The sequence below is a fragment of the Euprymna scolopes genome, chromosome 23 (genome assembly GCF_053919585.1).
Source record: "Euprymna scolopes isolate OS-2025 chromosome 23, ASM5391958v1, whole genome shotgun sequence".
In the NCBI taxonomy this organism is placed as follows: domain Eukaryota; kingdom Metazoa; phylum Mollusca; class Cephalopoda; order Sepiida; family Sepiolidae; genus Euprymna; species Euprymna scolopes.
In genome coordinates this window covers 61,653,986-61,678,052 of record NC_136504.1, presented here as the reverse complement: position 1 = coordinate 61,678,052, position 24,067 = coordinate 61,653,986, and the positions used below count along the sequence as shown (strand labels likewise).

At 33.1% G+C, this 24,067-nt stretch overlaps 1 protein-coding gene across 10 annotated transcripts in view; it reads left to right on the top strand.

Moving 5' to 3' along the window:
• Positions 1–24,067, top strand: part of LOC145245952 (phosphatidylinositol 4-kinase type 2-alpha-like) — a 350,661-nt gene that overhangs the window by 289,044 nt on the left and 37,550 nt on the right. For all 10 annotated transcript variants that reach the window (XM_080107716.1, XM_080107713.1, XM_080107714.1 and 7 more), the window contains one exon: positions 4,597–4,797. In XM_080107716.1, coding sequence (XP_079963842.1) covers positions 4,597–4,797 — 201 coding nt within the window. The remainder of the gene's footprint in view (positions 1–4,596; positions 4,798–24,067) is intronic.

Sequence of the window (24,067 nt, the reverse complement as noted above, 5' to 3'; positions counted from 1 at the left end):
TCATGCAAAGTACTGGCTTGAAAAGATACTTTCCTTCCTTAAGCCTCACCAGCCAATAGAAATCCGGATGATGGCATTTCACACTTTTTCAATCATGATGAAACACATTTCAGAAAAGAAGAATCTCTCTAAATATTTTGATACTCCATTTCTAAATTCATTCATCCATTTGTGTCTCTCCAACATTAACTGCTGTTCAGAACAAGCCATTCAAAGCTTGAGTTATTGCATTGAAAAATTTCCACATGCTTCAGATCTTTTTAAGCATCAAGTCAGTGAAGACTGGACAAACAAATTGTTCCAAGAAAGTGTTTCAGCTAAGCTGATCTCCAAACTTGTGTCTGTTGTTGAACATAGCTCATCAGCAACTCCCCAATTTACAGATTTCCATTGGCAAGTGGTGAACATTCACTACTTGCTTAATCATATTGTACACGAAAATGATCCAGATTATCAACAGCTAAGCCTCGATAATTCTATGACGACCAGTATAGAAAATTTTTCCGGCAGCATTTCCAACTGGGAAGAACCAAAACGAACCAATGCCATTATTTACAGGATCAGATTTGGATTATCATGCATAGAAAATTCCATCAATAAACCTTGTTTGAAATCTTCAGATGGCATTCATTTTAATGCCATGGAGGTTCTTCAGTTGCTTCATAGAATGGTTGACATGAACACCGAAAAGTTATCTCATTCAATAAGGAAAGAACTTTACAGCTCTTACCAACCAGCTCTCATTTGTCAAGCAACGGGCTTGCTAACCACCATTATAAATCGACTTCGTAGCCAGATTGCTCCTTTCAGCAGTATTGTTGGCAATTTATGTATAAAGTTCCTTCAGCGAACAACCTCTTCTAAATCAGGAGGTTCAACAACCGTTTCTTATCTGGAAGCAAAATCGCACATCTATTCTTGCCTGACATTTTATCTCCAAGTGATGAAAGGTTCGATTGATCGAAAAGGATTCACGGATCAAGTAATCACTCACATACTCAATGACATTGCTATTCAAGAATCTTCAATTAAGCTGATGGATATCAACAAAAAAGGAAAAGTGACTAATGATTCCCAGTGTAACAACAATGAAGATCTTGCTGTCAAAGCTCTTATTGTTCTTCGATGGTTGATAATTACAGTTGGGCCAATGGTCAACGTTAAAGCTCTAAATGATATTCAAACTGCTCTCATAAATTGTGCTGAGACTTCATTCTTACAACCGGAACAAAACACCAGTAGCAGTCGTCGTAAAGAACAGTTTCATTCTCTGATGGTTTTGGGTACCGTTCGTCATGCTTACTATGCCCCGCCAGTTTCAACCATCATGTCTTTGCTGAATAGAGCTTCAAATGAAGACCCTGACCTTGAGGTATCAAGTTTTTGCTATGAAGCAATGAGCAGTTTTGAATTCATTGCCATTGCTTGCCGGTCTGTTATGTTTCAAACCGTGACTGTTCCTGTTGAAGCAACTAATATCTCTTCAGTCCAGTCACCTCACGCGGCGTTGCTGCAACATTCTGAAGGAAAAATGTCCAATCACGAAACCTCCTTCAGTAAATTCCCATCTCTGGCACATTCTAAAGATCCATTAGTGTTGGGCGAGGCAGTCAGTACCATCTTAGTCCCTCAAAAGTCTATAGTGCCATCATCATCATCCTTTTTGTCAACTAAAAATAACAACCTACAAGAAAATAATAATTTGCTATTCAAACAAGGTCAAAATGCACCCCAGGTCGTCCCTTGTGTCACTTCCACGCCACAAGATTCATCTCAAAATGAAGATGCAAGCGCAGACATCATAATGGATGAATGCAGTGAAGTGGTTTCTGAATCAAATTCACCTGAAGCTATGAATTCAGATTCCGATATTCAGTTCATGGAAAATGTTGGAGAGGAAGATTCACTTGACGACGACGATGATGATGAAGATGATGACAGCATTGTTGAAGATACAAATGAAGAACCCAAAGATACTTCACAAGTTGATGACATGTTGAAGGCATTTGTTGAAGCACCACCAGATTCTATTTTTATGTTTCTAACAACTTATTTTGGCATTTCCAAACATATTTATCCAGGGACACAAAATGTTTTGGCCAATTAATGGGACATTTAAAAAATATAATTTACTACCATGGGTGTCCGGCGTTACCCGGGTGTTTGGAGGTGTGTGTTGAGCAAAAAAAAAAAAGAAAAAAAAGTATTAGTAAGAAGCAGGCTCAAACTCGTACCGCAAAGGAGGAAAAGAACGGGGGGAAAAAACCCTGGCGTCTTTGCTGTTACGACCACCGCCAAACTGGAAGTGACGTAGGTTTTAATTAAGGCTAGACAATCGAAAAGAGAGGATGACTTTCGAAAATATCGGCGAAAAAAGCGATCCCCCCTCCACTGTAGAAAAGTGCCCAGTTGAAGATATTAATGTTTTTAGCCAATTTTTCAATATTTGTTTTCTGAAAGGTCGAGCTTCAAAACGATATTGATCTTGTAAAAACCCGTCCCCTCTGTTGAAAGCTTTAGGCAGACATGCAAACATACATTTATATATTAGTAACTCAAATTTTCGACCCAAACCGATTAAAAATCTTGCTCTATCTCTGAATACCCTTTCTGTAAAATTTCAAATGTTTAGACCAGAAATTGTCTGAGTGATTGGGTAGAGACCGAAGCGGTCAAATTTCGACCCCTATTATGACCCTTAAATATTTATTGTTTGGACTCAAATCAAGTTATTAAGTTAGATCTATGTCCAAGGAAGCTGTATCTAAAATTTCAAGTATTTACATCCAAAATTGGCGGATGAGTTTGGTAGAGTTCTTAAAAGTCAAATCGTTGAACTTTGACCCCTTAACAGCCAAATTTCTGGCTGAAAACCGATTACAAAGATTTTCATAAATTTCAATACCCTGTATATCAAATTTCGAGTCTGTAGACTGAAAATTGACAGTTACTGTGTTGGAAAATGTAGACACAGACAGACACAGACACTTTTACTTTTATAGATATATAGATTATTGCTTAAGTTAATGTTTTAAAAATAATTAAATAATGATATTGAATTGTATTAAAAAACACACCCACACTAAGAAAATAGTTTTTCAAAGCTGTCATTAATTTTTTTCACTAGAATTAAATTGAAGACGTGATTTCAGTATGCATAAAAATTACTTTGGATTATATTATTTCCTCATCCATTTTTTAAAAATATAATTTTCCCTATATCGATCGGCTGATGAAAAAAAATTTTTATTGAAAAATTAAAATGATTACCAAAAAATATAACTTTTTATATAAATTTCCTCTTTTTCTTTCTTTTTTCTTTCTTTTTCTTTCTATTTATCTTTTTATTTCTCTTTCTCTTTTTATTTTATTTCTCTTTCTCTCTTTTCCTTTCTCTCTTTTCCTTTCTCTCTCGCTCTCTCTTGCTCCGTCGCTCTCTCTCCTTTCTCTCTTTTTTCCTTTTTTCTTTTCTCTTTTTCTTTTCTCTTTTTTCTCTTTTCCTTTCTTTTTTCCTTTCTTTTTTCCTTTCTTTTTTCCTTTCTCTTTTCCTTTCTCTTTTCCTTTCTCTTTTCCTTTCTCTTTTCCTTTCTCTTTTCCTTTCTCTTTTCCTTTCTCTTTTCCTTTCTCTTTTCCTTTCTCTTTTCCTTTCTCTTTTCCTTTCTCTTTTCCTTTCTCTTTTCCTTTCTCTTTTCCTTTCTCTTTTCTTTTTTCTTTTTCTTTTCCTTTTCTTTTCTTTTTCTCTTTTCTTTTCCTTTTCTCTTTTCCTTTTTTCTTTCTTTAAAAAGTTAAAATGTAATATGAAATGAAGAAAAAACTTTAACAACTTTTAGTGTAATGGTGTTTTCTTAAAAATACTTGACAGCTATAAAATGGCAAATAGCTTCAAACAAAAACAAATTTAAATCTTAAAAATACCAAATTAAATAAATTAAATGTTTAAATATTTAATTTTTTTTCTTAGACAAATAAAGAAAATACATTTAAGAATAGATTTAATTTCTTTGCATTCTATTTGACTTATTTTATATAAGTTAACTAACCAATAATTTGCTCTTCGTGAACTCTGATGGAATCTGGAAAATTGCAATGTTATCTTTAGGTTGTTTAAGATTATTAAATGTGTGAACATGTTGATTTTCATAGCATGAACAAGTATTGACACACACACACACACACACACATATATATATATATATATATATATATATATATAATTTTAGAATCTTTCTTGTGTGTTCAACTATTTTCCACAATTTTTAATATTGTATTTGAATTTCTTAAATGAACAATATATATATATATATATATATATATATATATATATATATATATATATATATAATGTGTGTATGTCTATAATCAGTAGTGAACATTCCATAGGCGAATATATATTTATATATATTTTTTTCTTTCATAATATTTTATAAAATATTATGAAAGAAAAAATATCAATATGTTTGGATTTGGAATATTCACTATTATATATATGTGCTCTGAAAGTGTAAAATCATTTTCATTGAGCTTAAGTAATAATGCCAGTTGAAAAAAAAATATTATTAGTATATATAATTGTATTTTTTTCTTTTTTTTTGACAGAAAATTATTGGTGTTTTCAAACCTAAAGATGAAGAACCTTATGGACACCTGAATCCCAAGTGGACAAAATGGATGCACAAATTATGTTGTCCTTGTTGCTTTGGACGGAGTTGTTTGGTTCCAAATCAAGGCTACCTTTCAGAAGCTGGTGCTAGTTTAGTCGACCAGAAATTACACCTGAATATTGTGCCCAAAACAAGGGTGAGTTACTACTACAGTTTATCTTTTTTGATGGATAAAATCTTTTACTTAAAGGTCTTTTCTTTTAGTAGCACATTTTGTTCTGAAGCTGTTAAAAACAAAATGGGGGGGTCTGGTGAAAATGAGATTGCTTTAACTGTTAACTAGTTGTACTTATTCTGCGTTACCCAGGATACAATGAAATTATTTTGGTTTTTAATTATTACTTGTTTGCATCTTTTGTTAAAATTGATACTGAAAAAGAAATAAGAAATTTTCATCGTAAGAGAGCCAACTGTTAAAATGAATTATTCACAATAGCCAAATATATTACTATCGTACCAATAAGATGGTAAAACAAAGCTAATTTGACCGTGAAACTGCATTCTTATGCCTAACAACATAAGGATTGGTCATTTGGTCCTTACTTCTCCATATTTTGTGAAATATTTTAAAAGTTTTGCTATGGAAACACTGATAACTCAAAATATTTATCTGATCAAAATTTTTTGCATGACAATTACTGTTATCAAAGAATATCGGATTCATACATCAATTTTGAAAAATCGTCTTCACTAATCTTTTCAAGATCAAATTCAGCCATTAGAAAATAAAACAATCAGAAAATTAACCTATGACTTATTATCTAGATTTGCAAGACTAAAATACGTAATCTACTTTTTTCTAGACTAAAATACGTAATCTACTTTTTTCTTTGTTCATAGTAAAGAGTGAAGTCTATAAGTAAATACATTTGCTATGCCGACAAAGGTAATGCATTGTTAATTGCAAACTGCTTCAATCAGCATTTAATTTACTGATTGTATTCTTTTTGTCATGGCAGACTACTTGCACCCGTAATTAAAAAAATGTAATTAAATTGCAAGTGCATTTCCTGAGCAAGGTCATGATTTGCATATAAACACTTTTATATCTTCTTCTATATATATAAAAGCGAAAATGTATGTATGTTTCTCCTCGATGTTCACAAAATGCTTCTTTCATTAAAAACGATCCCGCACAAAACCGTCATGTCAATCAAAAACGTGCACCTGGTTTTTTTTCACACTTTACTATTTTCCAACTGCGCGTCGTCAAGGCTTCGTTTTTTTTTTTCACGGGCACCTGTTTTTTTTCTCGGGTTTTTTTTCACACACACCTACAAACACCCGGGCAACGCCGGGTACCCCTCGCTAGTTTGTATATAAAAATTAATTCAATAGAAAATTTCCTTGTTTTTCTGTGCTAGTATTTTAAAGCCTGTTTTACAGCAACATTTTTAACACTTGTATTAAATTGAATGCTAATAACAGATGGGAATTTTCTACTTTTTAGTAAAATTCTGCATAGTTTTTTTTTTTTCCTTACAAAATTCTGCAAAAGCTAATTTCTGCTTAAATTACTCCAGTTTTGAAAGCAAGTGATAGCAATAAATGAAAGCACAAAGAATAATAACTCTCAGTATGCTTGCTTCTTCTGGTGCTGGATTTTTTTTTCACCAGCAAAATTTATCTTGCAGTAGTCGCAGCAGTTAAATTAAGTAGTAGTGTAAGCCAACAGACGCATAGAGCATCAGTCCATGATAAATGCTGAAACTTGAAAAACCACAAAAGAATGCATGACTAATGTTGTCGATGACAGTTCAAATACAAGTGAACAACGTTAGTTGCATGTTATCCGAAAATGATTTCTCTCTAGTCTAGAAAAAAATGTCACTCCTATTATCGAGCTCTTTTAGACTGTCAGAAGTGCCAAATTTGCATTATCATGTATGTTCAATTATTGCCTTGGACAGTTCCAGGTTTTCTCCTGTTTGCAACCACTGTTTCTTAGGAGCAGGCGCATACCAGTGACAGCTGCTTATCGCTCAACCTCTCCAATCATCTACAAACCTCCACTTTTGCTTCCCCCCCCCGCCCCTTAAATTAAAAAAGCTGATTTATGCCAAATCACTAGAATTTTAACTAATTTTTTCATTGCTATTTGGCTGAATTTTAATTCTCTTTCTCTCTCCACCTTGTTTTACATATATTTTTCTTTTCTGACAGTTCTCTCTGAAAACTGAAAATGATCCATTCATAAAGAGTCAGATGACTCTTGTTTCATTAAAGAATGACTTCCAGTTTCCTTCCCTTTCACATATGCAAGTCTTTTTCTTAATTTTGACTTAGTTAAAACTGATTAGAGTATAAGAAAATGTTTTCTGTGCTGCTCACTCCATACATGCATAGATTACATCTACTTATTTTACCCCCCCCCCAATAAACTTTATAAATGTTTATCTATATTATACCACAAATGGCATTTCTAGCTCAAAAAAAGTGCATGTCTGTCTTGAAACACATTTAACTAACATAATTTAGTTTTATACTTCCCCCATGTGATTAAATAATTGATTTCTTTTATTTTTAATATATTTTTCAGAACTGAATAAATGACTACCAAGTCAAACAATGCTTTACAAACTTGTTGTAGTCTGCTGATAATTTTAAAGATTCTATCATATAAAAATTGTTTTCAATTTTTTTTACATTGCTTTCATCACAAATCCATGTTCATAAACAATTGCTCTGTGACATCTGAAATTGAGTATATTTGCTGATGACGCCTTGCTTTATTCTCAACATGTGAGCAAATTGAACACACATAAACATTCAAGGCAAATGTTGAATCCTTAAAAAATGACCAGTCTGTAGTTGAATGGGGCTAAAATAGGGTGGTCACATTCAATGCTACCAAGACACAGCTCCTTTCCTTTAATAATTATAAGAAGCTTTTCCAACTACCGATTGCCATGGCTGATAGCACCCTTCCTGAGAGTCCAACATTGAGCTTAACATTCAAGGTGTAGTAGAATAAATACATACAAGTCTACAAAAAAGGTGACCTCCTCTCTCTCTCTCTCTCTCTCTCTCTCTCTCTACCAGGCTAGAAAATTTCTCAAACTTGCTAGTATCCTATATCACTATAAAGTCACTATTCATCTATGCATGGAGCATTTTTGCTACATCTGGTCAGATGCATTAATCACTAGGTTTTCCTTTGACAGAGTGCAAAAAAGTCTTAACACACTGTCGACTGAGCTCCATTTCCTAACTTATTACCACTATATTGCATCACATTGCTGTGCTTATTTTACAAGTATGAATTTAATTGCACTTGTTTCCTATCAGCATAAATATCCCTGGCCAATCAGAGAGCTCAGTGAAGATGAACATTCTTTTTATAGTCTATTGGTGACTGCTGCTGATACAGTGCTTTTATGAAAGTTGATTGGTTGCATTGAAGTATGAATTGTGCAGAAAAATGTGTTAATTTCTGTCACACGAATTAAGATACTCAAGGATTTAACATCCGGTTTTATTATGCATAATCATGTTGACACACCGGTTCTCGTCAGATCACCGAAGTTAAGCAACATTGAATCTGGCTAGTACTAGATGGGTGACCATTTGGGAATTCTAGGCGCTGTATATGCTTTCCGCTTATCTCTGCATTGTTTCCAGTCGTTCTGAACCCCCACTTGCCACTGGTATTTAACAATGTCGACTCAGGAGAGGTGTAGTTGAAGGTTGCACAGCTCTTGTCACAAAAATTTCATGCGCAGGCACCCTTACATGGGTATCCAGAGTTTATCAAGACTGAAGGAAGCCTTGTAGGCATGTCAAGACACAAAAAGAATCAGTATGTCGAAGACTAAGATGTTTAATGATTCAAAATCCTGTTTTTTTTTTTTTTGTTTTTTTTTAGGGTTGCAGTGTCACAAAACAGATGTTGGCACGACAGTAAAACCTATTTGACAATTGTAACTTCCATAAGCTTAGTTTTATAATGAAGCACTTGATTTTATCATACAATTGAGCAAGATGTTTCCTTTTTATTTCATATTAAGTGTTGTATTGCTCACACTAAAAGCCAAATCCTGTCCAGACTTTCTATTAGCTACACATTCATTCCCGCTTGAATAGAAAGAACCATTAGGGTGTGCAATTTGTGAAGTTACAGATATAGTGCGACAGTATTTATAAGCCTAATGTTTAATTAAGCAAAACAGTAGTTTCATAAGTATTATTCTGACTCTGCTCTATTGAAATTAAGTAATAGTATGCTAACTTGAAATATGGTTGTAATTTAAATGTAAATTAAAATTGCCTTAGATTGTCAATGAGAAAGATGTGTTCAAAGTGAGTGTCATGTTCACTCACAGTCAATCAAAAACATCACATTGATAATTCAGTTTTTTTCACTGTTTCAATGTAATAAAAAGGAATTTTATTCAATATATGACAATGGATGAAGCATGGCTCCATCATTTCTCTCTAGAGTCAAGTCAGTATTCAATTGAGGGGGGACAGAGAAGATGAAATCCGTCCAAAGTGACCAAAGACAAGGTTTTAACCTCCTGTTTTTTGTGAGGTGCAAGGTATTTTGTTTATTGACCACTTTTAGAAAAGGGAAGAACAGTCAATGGCAAATATTACATGGCACTATTGATTTTTGAAAGAAGAAAATGTGAACAAATTGCTACAAATGTGATCTTTCATCGATAATGCACGGTGTCAGAACAATGGCAAAACTATATGAATTGCACTTCCAATTGTTACCACACCAACCTTATTCTCCAGATCTGACACCCAATGACTGCTGGTAGTTTTCAAACTCAAAAAATGCTCCAACAAGAAACTTTGTTCCAATTGAAGAATGATATAAAAAACTGAGGTATTTTAAGTCCAAATTGTTACAGAAACATTAGAAGAAATGGATCAACTTACAGACTGTCGATGAATAAAGTTAAATTTTATCTAAAAGTTATTTTGTTAGTTTAGTCCAGAAATTGTTGTTACAGAGACAATAGCCATCTATTTAAAAAAATTTTTTTTCTTTTTTAATATTATTACTTCATCTTAACTATGGATATCAGCATTTCCTTAAGATTTTCCAGCTTGATTGTTCCTGCAAGTTATTAAGCACTTTTTACCAATCCGGTCTTTACCTAGAACGTTGCTTGCAGTAATGTCTAAAAGTACATATCAGTTTTCGAATTATAGTTGAGGGTATTCACAATCATAAAATTATTTACTATTCGTTATAAATTGAATATTTAACTGCCATCATTGATTATTGAAATATGTAACACCAAACTCTTTGTATTTCATATTCAGACCTGTATTGATTTCTCTTTTCTGTTGGCACCATTTTGTAGATATAATTTTATCCATAAATAATAATTTGCTCTCTGATGCATACATTTTTCTGTGAATGCCTATTTTCATTTAAAGCTTTTGTAGACTTAGATTTACATCTTGCTGCCATTTCTCTCTCACTCCTATCTCTTTCTCTTTTTTTTTTTTGCCATTGTCTCTTTTCCTTGCTGTTCTCTCTCTCTCTCTCTTTTCACTCTCATCTGCAATAAGTGTATTTATCTAAATGGGACACTGTATCTGACAGAATATGTTCAACATTTCTTGCTTTATTGATGGTCTAACTGAGGTTTACATGAATATAGTGTCCTAGTTGACATCAAAATCACCTATTGCATTTGCATTCCATATTAAATGCTGGTTTTGGTTTTTAACTTTCCTTGCTTTTGTGTTATAAGGGGAAGTCTCAGGAAACCAATCCTTAAGCGCCTTTTCTTCAAAATTCTGGAGCAATTTTTTCAAATACCTGCGTTCGCTATGCTATGTTGCACAGCAGTAAGACATGGGCCCCCAGATCTTGTGATCTGGAAAGGCTACAGCATAATAATGATCAGGTGAATGTGCAGCTGCAAACTGGAAGAAAGAATCTCATTAGTTGTGATTTATCAGAAAGTAGGTATTGGTATGATTACAGATGCCTTATGCAGTCAGTGTCTCGTCTAGTTTGGCCATGTACATTGTATTACATTTGCATGAACTCTATAGTGCGTTTGGATATCCAATGTACTACAGTGTGGTATGCAGAGGAAGATGTGGCTCATGCATGTAAGAAACTGTAATTGCATTCAACCTGGTTAATGTCCCCTGGTGTTGGCCACCTTGGAGTCTAGGGCACTCATCGAAGCTGGATGGAGGAGTGTCCCTATTTACTTGTCTTTCCATAAGAACAGTTAACTAGAAGGTCAGTTTTTTATGAGGAAAATCCAGTTCCTTAAAATATGGCACTCTGGGGTGGAATAAAAGTAAAAATTGGTTCAGTCAAGAAGGATTTCTCCTTCACTCACCAAAGATAAACTATAGTATCAGAACAGATACTACATTTTTGTCTTAGCCAATGTCAATGGCAACTTTGAAAAAAAAAATTATTCTGTTTGTGTGTTTTAAATACAACTCAATATATAAGTATTTTTAAAGCATTAACTTTAGCGACAACTTTTTTTTTTTTTTTTTTTTAAATGTCTGAGTAACTCGATGAAGCATTCAGTGGCCCTGGATAAATGTATTTGGAAATGACAAAATTAGAATTGACAGAAATATGGAAACAGAACATCTCTATGATGCAAATCATTTTTTATCTAAAAATTAAAATGACTAGCAAAATATAATATAACTGTTAAAATGTAAAATATTAACCCCTCATTAAAAATGTTCTGTTTAAATAGTTTTATTATACTGCATCTACAATTTACTAGGCAAACCAAAAGCATATTTTCTGAAATAATGACATTAAACTATATTCATTGATGAGGCTCAGTCTTAAAGAGGTGAATTTATTCACTAATTGTTACTCACAGATCTACTCTACCTCTGATTAATAGTGCCTGTTAGAGTCCTATCTATGCTGGGAATCAACTAGCCAATGCTATATTTGATGCCAATAATGCAAAGATGCAAGTTTTTCACTCTTTAGCAGAATTTCATTTTTTTTTTTTTTTTTTTTTTTTTTTTTATAACCCAGAAAAGTTGATTTTTGCTTTAATTGTTGAAGTATCTCATGGATGACAGTTCTTCATTTCTGTTTAATCACTTCAGTGTCAATATTTGGTTACATTTTATTGCTCATTATCTTTCGCTTTTCATCATTGTTCTCCCTTTTTACAGTCTTGCCTTTCACATTCAGTTTTAATTTTGCTGTAAAAGCTAAGGCTTCAAACGATTCACAGTGTGGATAGGGGAATTATATGATTTTTGTTTCATCAAAGTAGTAGCACTTATTGACTTTTTCGTTATTTTGATTTTCTTTGTATAAAAACTAATCGAAGTTGTTTCAGTAAAATGTTCTGCTGCCTTCCATACATACATACTCAAAAGAGCAGATGGGAAATTTATCTCAATTTCAGCTTTTATGCCATTGGCTATTTGCATCCCTGATAATGTGAAGTTGACTAAATGAACAAGATGCCATATTGAGTGTCTAATAGGACCATTCTTTGGCCTTCAACCAAAACTATAGATTAAGAGAAAAATTTCACGTACAGATACTCACACGGATGTATACAGACAGAACATAAGTAAATAGATATACTTATCATTAATAACAAAAACTTCTGTCATAGGATCTTGATCGATCTAAGTAAGATGATATTGATTATTTTTCCTCTTAGATGAATTGCACAATAACTCAGAATTCCAATGTTTGAAATTAGATGCTAATGAAGTCCATCTTCAGATTAACCTACTGAAACTCTGACAATTCTAAATTCCTGACATGTGTAAATCAGCTTACCCCATAACATTAGTCAATGTTCTAAACTTGTATGCCTCTGAGTGTTGGCCATTGATGAAGGAAACTAAAAGAATGGTATCAGTTATGAAGACAGATATTTCATTGAACTTCTCTTCTAACAACAATCAACCATGTCAGAAATTGTCCTGATCTCTGACAAAACCAAAGAAAATTGTTTATGCTGCTGCAGGCATGTAATGCACATAAACTTATTTGTGAAAATGAGACCCCAGATGGAGACCTGAGAAAAGGCTGAAACAAAGTTGATTGGCTACTCTATAGTAAGATATCAAGATGGCTGGACTTCATCCTGACCAAGCCTTACCGTTTATGGGGGAGCGTGAAATCCAGTATGCACCTCCACTTTACAGAATAAACATGGGAGAAAATGATGAATGTTCGAAACTTTGAACATATTTGAATTATTTTTGTGTGATGTTTATTTCAGTCATGTGTGTGTGACCAAATCCTTAACAGAAATGCTGACGTCATGAGAGGGTGACACAAAAACCTTTTCAAATATATCAGATGCTTAATTGCCACCATTATATTCGATTTAATATTCATTTTACATGTTGACATGCATTCAATAGTTTTTAGAAATTGACTTTCAAACTAACCTATTTCTGACCATGTCTTTATCTCTTTCACTTTATGACTTCATCTGATGTTTTCATTGGCCTACCCTTCTTAATTTACCCTGCTACTTCAACTTTTCTGTATCTACTAACACAGGGACTCTTGTATAATAGAAAGAAAATCTCATTCTAACATTTTAAACAACCTTATTAACCATCTTTGTTAACATATAATATAATAATTGAATAGGAATTAGTTACAGAGGTTATGTCCAGAAGTCTGGGCAAGAAACAGTTTGAAGGATATGATAAATGTCCTGTTTGTATATAAAAAAAATAAAATAGTTAATATAAGAACGATTTTCTTGTGATAAAGTCTATATATGCATGTATTAAAGATAAACTCTGTGTATCTATGCATGTTGTAAGCTCCACATCCACAGGTCAGCCATCTTGGATGTTAAATAGTTCTTGTTGGGTTTTGATGTGTGTCTCAAATGAGAAGTTTAAGAGTTGAAAGAGCGATGTGAGGGTGGCTCTAATAGCTGTGCCGTTTCTTTGCTAAAAAAAAAAGAATGAAGTAGTGAGCACTCCCATTTATAAGGCCAGGAACACATCTTTGCTCATATGAAAGATTGTTTTTGGTTGGGCAGACTAGAAATAAAGTTAAATGTTTACATGAATCAACACCCAGCTTAGAAGTCCAGCAGAGACTTGAAGCATTGTTAATATTGGGTTTTTGCTGCTGCTGTTTGTCATACTGTACTACACTACATTTTATTACACTCTCATTTATACTTACAGTGTGGCTATAGCATGTTTTAACATGTTATGTCAATAGAAAATATACAAATGCACAAACAATATCCATCCTCCACAAAGAACTATTAAATTAAACCAACTTTGGCATAAACTAATGCAACATGACATAAAATTCAACTACATAAAATCAATATCTAACATGGTTACAATGGTTCTGCTTGCCAGCAAAATTAATCTGTCTTATTGGGAAATATCCAAATGGACAAGTAAAATGATCTGAAATACAATTTTTTTTTTTTTTTTTTTCAATCAATGTAAACAAAATTTATCTTCCGTGTTCAAAGTATTTATCTTGCTTTGACAGAGTACAAAATCAATTGGCAATCTAGTGGGAGATTATCTCTTCTCTAGCCGCTATTCTCACAGAACAAATGTTGCTAGTATTTCTCTACTGTCTCGTTATTTCCATGATAGATGCTCGACTAGTATTCCTCTCCTAAAAATCTTCTCTGCAAGAACTTGTCTTGTTACCAATATTGCAAAGAGCTTTTCTTGCTTTGTATGTCTTAATTCAAACGGAACTTCTTTGAAGAAAATTTATTTCTAAAAACTTCCCACCTGTGGAACATGTTACAATGAAAATGTTTCTTTACAAACTATATTTTTAAGTCCAATGTAAACAAATATCTTATGTTCTGTAAATTAATCAGTTCTCAATCGTTTCATACTACTGTTACATTATAGAATTGAAAATCTTTACCCTCAAATACCTTTTGGCTTTGATAGGTGATCCATTAGTATGAAAAAGAAAAAAAAATGAATGAGCATATAAAAGTTTTTACAAAATATAAACAATGATATAAAATATTTTCTTAGCTAAACAACTACTGCATCATAACTCTTGAAAGTTGGAAATTTTTAAATAATGCTGCCTTGTTTGGTGTTGGTTTAGAAGCCAACTATCAGTCTATAACTAAAAGTGCAGACTTTGAACAAATGAGAAGTCCTTATAAATGTCATGTCATCATGTGATAAATAAAACTTAATCTTAATGAAAGCAGTAATCAAATCAATGATAAAACTAAAATCCCATTATCTCTCGCAATATATATATATATATATATATATATATATATAAATTTAAAGGAGATTAGAATAATAGTCTAAAGAGCTAAGTGTATTTTAATGTAATAGTGAAATTACTAGTTTAATTAAAATACAGGAAATGCTCGTTGTAATTTAGATATATAATAAGCTCGATAGTTAAATGTCCTAGAGCTAATTCAATATTAAGTAATGTGATTTATAATTTAAAAATTAAAAAAAATTTTTTTAAATTTAAAAATCAAATTTTAATTAAATTAAAAATCAGTTTCATAAGAAGGAACAACAACAAAGTCAATTATCTGTACAATCGTTTCGGAAATCCGTGCTTTTTATTTGTGGTATACATGAAGTCACGTAGAACAATTATACATAGTTTTTTTGGTAAGCACGGTCTCCTCATCAGCAAATTTAGGAGGATTTCTATTGAATTGAAAAGACACCAAAAATAAACCTAGCATTAAAAGTAAGGCAGATGAATCTGAAAAATTGAAATAAAAAGTTTGGATTTAAAATTTATAAGAAAATTAGTATAGGTTAGAGATAGAATTGAGTAGAAAAAAATTTTTTTTTTTTTTTTTGAATTTACATAATAAATTTGATTTAAAAATATATAGAGATAGTTACCTTTTAGTTTTTCTTTTTTTGAAATCAGGAACTGTGTTTAAAGTAGTCATTTAGATGTTTGCTATAGCTTTTTATTTTATTGAATGATGAATTTTAAAAGGGCGACGCTCGTGCAGTAAATTGTTTCCGTTAGCGTATTTTGATTTAAAGACGCTACAGTTAATATATATAGAGAGAATATTTATTTTGCAAGTTTTTAAGGGGAGATAATTGTCATGTGTTATTAGCTTTATTTATTATTTGATTTACGAGTCTAAGGGCGGTAATTGGTCTAACTTAATTTATTAAAAAAAAAAAAAAAAAATTTGTAATCTATTTTTACTAATGAGTAATTTTTAATGATTTAAGGTGGTTTATATTTATTAAATTTAAACCAACGTTTATGATTACATGATAGAAGCTCGTGTCTTGAATTTACTAGTTTGGTTGTGCTTTTTATATCTTCATATTTTAAATTTTTTAGGGTTTCTTTTGTACATAGTGTACAAAATTTATCTCCTGGTTTATATGATTTGCAAGTCTCAATTATTTGCCATTTTAAGTTGAAAGAAATATTGCTATTTTTTAGTTGCCAAATATAGTTGGATAGAGTAGTTTGGTTTGATAGAGAGTTATTTTTAAAAGAATGTTTGTGCGTTGAAATTCTGTGTTTTATTGGGCCAGATGTGGAACCAATATATATTACCTCTTGATTATTATGATTATTTTCCGTTAGGTCTATTGTTGGATTATAATGTGGTGGGTTGATTAGTAATTGATCGGTAGATTGATTTAAGTTGGTGTTATTATTTAATCTGGTAGTTGAGTTATGGCTGTTGATAGGTTCTTGTATATTTGGAGTTTTTGATACTGTGCAGCTATAGATAACATTTTTAATTTTACATGAGCCTTGTAGGGGACATTTATTTTTTCTTCTACAGTTACAGTCCGATGTATTTTGTATAGTTGTATTTTGTAGTTTATTAATTTTCTTATTATTAGAGCTAATTATTTTCTGATGAAGGTTAGGCATAGTAGAGTAAGAGACTTTAATTGTGTTCTTATTGAAAATCTTATTATATCTATGGGGGGCTTTAAAGTTCTTATCTAATATTTTAAAAAATTCTCTAGCTATGTTTGTTTCTAGGTTTTTGGAATACGGGGGGTTGAACCATAGGATCTCCTTGTGTCTATTCTTACGTTTGCGGGTTTTAGTTTGTTGTTTATTTGTATTATTATCTTCTTATGAAACTGATTTTTAATTTAATTAAAATTTGATTTTTAAATTAAAAAATTTTTTTTTTAATTTTTAAATTATAAATCACATTACTTAATATATATATATATATATATAGCTTTGAACAAGATATCCAGAGACGTGCCGAGCCGGGAAACAAATAATTCATTAAGGGGAAAGCGACAATTCGTTAATAAAAACGATTTAAGAGTAAATTTATATATTTATAAATTAGCGAGTGTATATATAATCAAAAAAAAAAAAAAAAAAAAAAAAAGGACCTAAAATAAACCTCAAGACGTCTTTCAACCGATATATTGTCAAGAGAAAACATTGGTGGTTACGATTAAGAAAAAAAAAAAAATGTGGTAAATATCGTTTAAAATAATAAGTAGATTTATTTATTTTTCTTTTCTAACGGGGGGATAGGGAAAATGAAAATTAGACAAAAAAAAAACCAAAATTAATTGTTGCTAATATCAGGGTAAAAAAAAAAAAAAGTAACACCCAAAACCCAAGCAGATATCAATAGAATGTAGGCAGATAATTCAATATACACATTCATAATATGTGTACAAGAAAAACAACAATCGTGTATATATATATATATATATATATATATATATATATATATATATTAGAGCTCCTTAAACAATTCCAACTTGTGTGAGAGCTCTTTCTGCCTACAGAACGAAGGCTTACGCATTGTTACACACAAAGCCTCCAAAATATTCAGCAAATGTTTAGAGCAAGCCATGTGCACAATACGAAAAAGACCATTCAAATAGGCGTTACCGCACTATTTATTATCGAGCAAATGTTGATTGAGAAAAAAAATGTGGTAAATATCGTTTAAAAAAAAAAAAGTTTTTTTTTTTTTTTTTTTTTTTTTCCCTCCCCCTTTAACGTGGTGTAGGGAAATGGAAAATTAGGCAAGAAAAAACAATTGTCGCTAATATCAGGGTTAAAAAAAAAAAAGTAACACCCAAAACCCAAGCAGATATGGATAGAATGTAGGAGGCAGATAATTCAATATACACATTCACAATTTCATTGAGTGGAAGTAAAACTTCAAAAGTGTTTTCTTCGGTTACATAAAAGTACATTTATCAGCAAGGACACTTATGAAAGGATCCGATCTGTAAGTTTGCAGCAACCACGGACGTATGGGCTGCCCAAGATCCATAAGGATGGTGTCCCCTTAAGACCCATCTTATTTATGATTGGATCAGCTCAACATGAACTTGCAAAGTGGCTGGCCAAAATCCTGGAACCTGTGCTGAACAAATTGTCAAGTAATTTTATTGCCGACTCGTTCTGCTTCCCCGCTGCCATGCGTGAACTGGAATGTTATCCTCAAACTAATTTCCTTTGTTCCTTTGATGTCACTAGCTTATTTAGAAATGTTCCACTTGATTAAATGATTCAAATATGTGCCGATATGTTGTATCGTAGCACATTAACCCCTCCTGCTTTTCCAGAGAAGATTTTTCTGGAACTTATTGAACTGGCCACTAAGTCGATCAGTTTCAGCTTCAGCAATGAAATGTACCAGCAGGTGGATGGGGTTGCAATGGGCAGTCCTCTGGGTACTATCCTAGCTAGTACATTCCTAGGTTTCCAGGAATCTGTTATTCACTCGGGTTACTAAACCCTTTTGTTAGTGGCGATACGTTGATGACACCTTCGTCATTTTCAAGTTTCGCCAGGAAGTGAGTGAATTTTCCTGCATTTGAATAATCTCCACCCAGCTTTAAAATTCACCATGGAGGAAGAACACAATGACTCTTCCCTTTTTGGATGTTTTGGTAGAAAGGACAGGTAACAATGTCTCTACCACAATATACAAGAAACCAACTTTCATGGGCCTGTATATCAGTTGGGACTCCTTTGCCCCTATGAGTAGGAAAATCAGCTTGATTAAAACGTTGATTCACCGTGTGCATGGCCAGCAAATTAGAAGCTGAACTGAAAAAGATAAGATATGCTCATTAAGAATGGTTTTCCCGAATGTATTATTGTCAAGTTTATTCAGAAAAAACTTGCGCAATCAAACACTGACATTTTCTTCGGGCCACGTAAATGTCCGGTATATTTAAAGCTCCCTTTAATTGGCGCTATCAGTAAAGGTTTTTCTGATAGGATCAGATCTGTGGTGTCCCGCTGTTACTATGCGGTGCAACCCCATGTAGTATTTGGTACCAAGAAGGCTTTCCCATCTTTTCAGAAAGATGTTCTACCCACACTGGACAAAAGTTTAGTAATTTATGAATTCAAATGTCAGTTCGGTGCTGACTATGTGGGTCGAACTCTTCAGCGCATGGGGGTCAGACTGGCCCAGCATATACCTGCTCAATTTCGGAATACGTTTATGTCTAATAAGAATGTATCGACGAGCATATCTGGCATTTAAGGAATACGCCCGGACGCTTACTTAGCACATCCGGGCACTCACCGATTCATGAGTCAGTGATTGGGCAACATTTGCTCGATAATAAATTGTGTGGAGATGCCTATTCGGATGGTCTTTTTCGTATCATGCACAGGGCTCGCTCTAAACATTTACCAAATATTTTGGAGGCTTTGTGTGTAACGATGCGTAAGCCTTCGCTCTATAGGCAGAAAGAGCTCTCACACAAGTTGGAATTGTTTAAAGAGCTCTAATATATATATATATATATATATATATATGTGTATATTCTAGAAGTATAAGCCATGTTTAGTTTCAGAACAGTTTCCGATGGTTTGTTGTTCTGCACAAGTCCTGGGAGATGACTGGTTCGCAGTAGACAGTTCTCGAGTTGGAATCCACAGAGCAAAAGATTCTTCCCGTGTTGACATGAAGAAAACACATGCAAAATTGCTACAGAAAGGTTTAATATTTATGGAGCAATTCTGGTTTCTGATTAGTTGGTAGTAGAATGTGAATTAATTCGATTTTTCAGTTCCTAGCAGCATCGTTTATAAATAGAATCTCTCGACTGTGTGGGATTATACCCCATTATAGTGCAAAAATATTTTAACATCCCCCCCATTAAAAATTTTTTTTTATTTCAGTAAAAGTATTAGTTACGCTTTAGTAGGTTAAAGTGTTAATACAAACAAAATGGATGCAGTTTAACGTCTTTTCTTTTTTTTTTTTCTTTTTTCAATCTATAGAAATTTATATCCATACAGGCCCGTGAAAAATTATTCAAAGTCGAATCCTCCAACAAGTTTTGAAGCAAAACGCTTTAACTTTATTCTTGTTGCGAGTTTTGTGAATACATCAGCGATATTTTGTTCTGATGATATGCAATTCAAAATAATGGACTCCTTTTTCACCTCGTTTTTTATGAAATGGTATTTTATATCTATATGCTTAGATCTTTGGTCAATTATCGTGTTCTGTGCTAAGACTATACTGGCTTGATTATCACAATTAATTACTACGAGGCTTTTAATTAATTCTGACTCTAAAATAGTCTTTTTTAGATATTTTTAAAGTAGAGTGCTTCCTGGGTAATGTGTGTGATTGCGATAAATTCTGCTTCACATGTTGAGAGAGATACAATCTGTTGGTTTTCAGATTTCCATGAAATAACAGGCCCATTTTTTGATAGTCTGAAACAATATCCAGATATACTTTTTCGATCTTCATCGTTTCCCCAATCTGAATCTGAAAATCCTAATTTTAGTGGATTTTTTGATTTTCTGAATACTAACTTCTGTTCTTTAGTTTCTTTTAAATAACGAAGGAATTGTTTAGCTCTTTTTAAATCCTTCATTGTCGGTCTTGATAATTTTTGTGACAGTTTTGTTACTGTATAACATATATCAGGTCTTGTCAAAGTCATTAAATATATAAGACTTCCTATGATTTCTTGCTATAATTTATCGTCTATTATTTCAGATTCTATGTGTATATTTTTATATCATTTTCGACCAGTGTAGAGCATTTCTTGCATTTTCCCATTCCAAATTTTAATAGTATTTTGTCAATGTATCTCGATTGATTCATCGTAATAAGTCCTTTCCTTTGAGTAAATTCTATCCCCAAAAACCAGAATATTTTGCCAAGATTGGTCATTTTGAATCTTTTAATTTGTTCTTAGCATCAGTCAACATTGTCACAATTTGATGCGCGATTAAAATATCATCCACCCATAAAACCAAAATCAGTAATTTATTGTTTTTGTGTTCAGTATATAAACAGGGATCTGCAGCAAATTGTTTAAATTGTTGTTTAATCATATAATTTTTTTTTTTTTTTGTTTACATGGGGGTCACCACTTATCAAGGCCCGAAGGCCACTCAGGTATAAGGGATATTGCGTGTACAGTAATCAATGAGATAGTATTGTAGTAATCATTAGTATTGGGGGTTTTGATTGAGTGTCTTAAGGGGGCGGTTTGTCAGGAGTTTCTTTATGTTGGACTTGAAGACATCCAAGTTGTAGTCAGGTGGGAAACAGGCAAGTGGCAGAGAGTTCCACTGGCATGCAATTCTAAGAAAGAAGCTTTGCTCATGGAATCTACATTTGGATTTAGGCACAGATAAAGAGTGGGAAAAATTGACAGTAGTTTCAGCCAGACAGGTGTTTCTCGTGAAAGATTGGCAAGGGGGGACGAGGGATTGGAGCTCAGACGAGCACCTGCCATGGAAATAACGATAAAACAAAGACAGGCTCGCAATGTCTCTTCTGTGGGAAAGAGGTTGCAGGGAAGAGAAAAGGGCATCCTCCACTAAACCACAAAGTCTATTTTGTACTCTGTCAATGCAGGATAGGCTGTTTTTAGCAGCTCCCGCCCAGATGTGGCAGCAGTACTCCATCCTTGGACGTACTTGGCTTTTATACAGATAGAGAATTGCATCAGTAGTGAGATATCTTCTGGAGCGGTAGAAGGATCCCACCATTTTCCCAGCGTCCCTGGCAACAGATTTGATGTACGTGTTCCATTTCAGATCAGGAGTAAAGGTCAAACCTAGAAGCTTGTCAAAACATGGAGCCTCCCCAAGACGAGAGCCATCCATATAATCATGAAATACTGTATTTTAACACTAAGTACTCTGCTTTAGACCGTACACTGACTTAAGTCGCCACATGCTATTTTTTTCATTATAAATCCCTCTGGAGGGGTAATATAAATTTCAGTCTATTGGGGCATTCAAATAAGCATTTTTTTTACATCCATTTGATGGATGTTTAGGTCATATTGTGATGTGATTTGCAATAAAATTCTGATTGTTGTTAGGTTTGTGGTCGGTGAAGCTTTGTACTGCTCAACGCCTGATGCTATAGTCTTTTTTGTAAAAACCCATCTTGTAGAAATAACGTTTATTTTTTGGGAGAGGTATAGGTATTATTTTCGGTCAAAGCATCTATTTCTTTTTTCATGGCTATTTTCCATTCATCACAATGTTCTGAATAAATTGCTTCGTTAGAGCTTTTTGGCGTATTTTCCATGGAATAGCAATAGTCGATTTGATAATCTTTCATATTGTTGACCACGAAAAAATCTGTCCGTTTTCTATTTCTTTTGGGATATCTTTCGACTTTAAGATCATCTTCATTGTCTTCATTTGTTTTAATAATTTGAAGAAATATATTATTTCATCCTCTTCATATGATGGGGTTCGTCTTTAAAATTAAATGTTATTGTGAATTTTACACATCATATTTTTTTAATTTTATTTTTCTCTAGAAAAAATACTAAATTGGCTGGACTGTTATCGTATTCAACAAATATACCTCTATCGGTTTTAATATTTAATTTACTCTTTTTATCTATATATGCGAAACAAGTTGAACCAAATACATGCATTCGGCTTAAATTTGTTTTTTTACCACAGAAAGCTTCATATGGGCTTTCAGATAGTGTTTTGTTAAAGCGCTTGTTTCATATATAGGCAGCCACCATAAATGCGTACGACCAGAGGTTTTTGGGGAGTTTTGATTCAATGAGTAGACATCTTACCATTTCAAAAAGTATTTGCCATGCTCTTTCCGCAGTCCCGTTTTGGTGTAGTGATCTAGGGGCCGATTTTCCATGCTTGATACGATGGTTAATTAATAAAAGTTCAAAGGCTTTATTAGTGAATTCTGTACCATTGTCAGAGCGAATACACTTTACTTCACCATAGGGAGCCATGTCGGCTAAATATTTTTTAGTTGCTAGCAGGCTGTCAGATTTGTTCTTTAAAAAGTAAACCATTATTAAACCTGAATGGTCATCTACGAAATTCAGCACATATCTATAATATTCTCTGACCATCAGTTCCGCAGGACCATTCAAGTCACAATGCACCAGTGATAGGATTTTCTTGGCTTTCTTGTCTGGTATCTTGTTTTGATGGTTTGTCATTTTTCCTTGCGTACAAACGTCGCAGTTAAAGTTTTTGGATGTTTTTATTTTCATTCCATCAACTACAGTCGGCAACTTTTTGATATCAGGAATATTGCAGTGTCCAAGAATTTTATGCCATGTCTGTAAATCATGGCAGGCGGTTTTCGATGGTACTATGCTATTTGTAGATTCGTTTTTTGTTTTTTTTTCTGTGATCATTTTTTCAGTTTCCTCGTAACTTCTGAGTGCTACCTTGAATTGACTAAAAGTCATGGATTTTTCTTTTTGGGTTATCACGGTGGTAAATGGCTTGAACTCACTCGGTAATTCCTTGAGGACCATGGAAATTAACAGACTGTCGCTAATAACTTCACCAGACACTTTTAAAGAATTTGCAGTCGTTTCAGCTTTTATAATATAATCTGTAATGGTTTTGGCTTCCATTCATTTTAGAGAAGTCAGTTCAGTATATAAAGAAATAATTTTGGGTTTTCCTTTCAATAAATAATGCTCTCTCAATATGTTTAATGCTTTGCAGCCATCGTCCAGGGCTTCTCTTATTACCAGTGATAGACTTTGGTCATCTAAACACTGTATTAATTCCGCCAAGACATTAGCGTTCTTTTCCTGGGATCGTTTCTGTTTTCAGGTTGTGCCTGAAGTACTTTATGTAGCTTTTGAATTCGTTGATATGCTAGATATTTAACTTGCCACAATTCGAATTTTGATTCGGATCCATCGAAATAAAGGCGCACGCTCGGCTCATAACCTTTAGAAGTGTAAGCCATGTTTAGTTTCAGAACAGTTTCCGATGGTTCGTTGTTATACCAAGTCCTAGGAGGTGATTGGTTCGCAGTAGACAGTTCTCGAGTTGCAATCCACAGAGCAAAAGATTAACACGAAGAAAACATATGCAAAATTGCTACAGAAAGGCTTAATATTTATGGAGCAATTCTGATTGGTTGGTAACAAAACGCGAATTAATTTGATTCGTCAGTTCCTAGCAGCATCGTTTATAAATAGAACTTCCC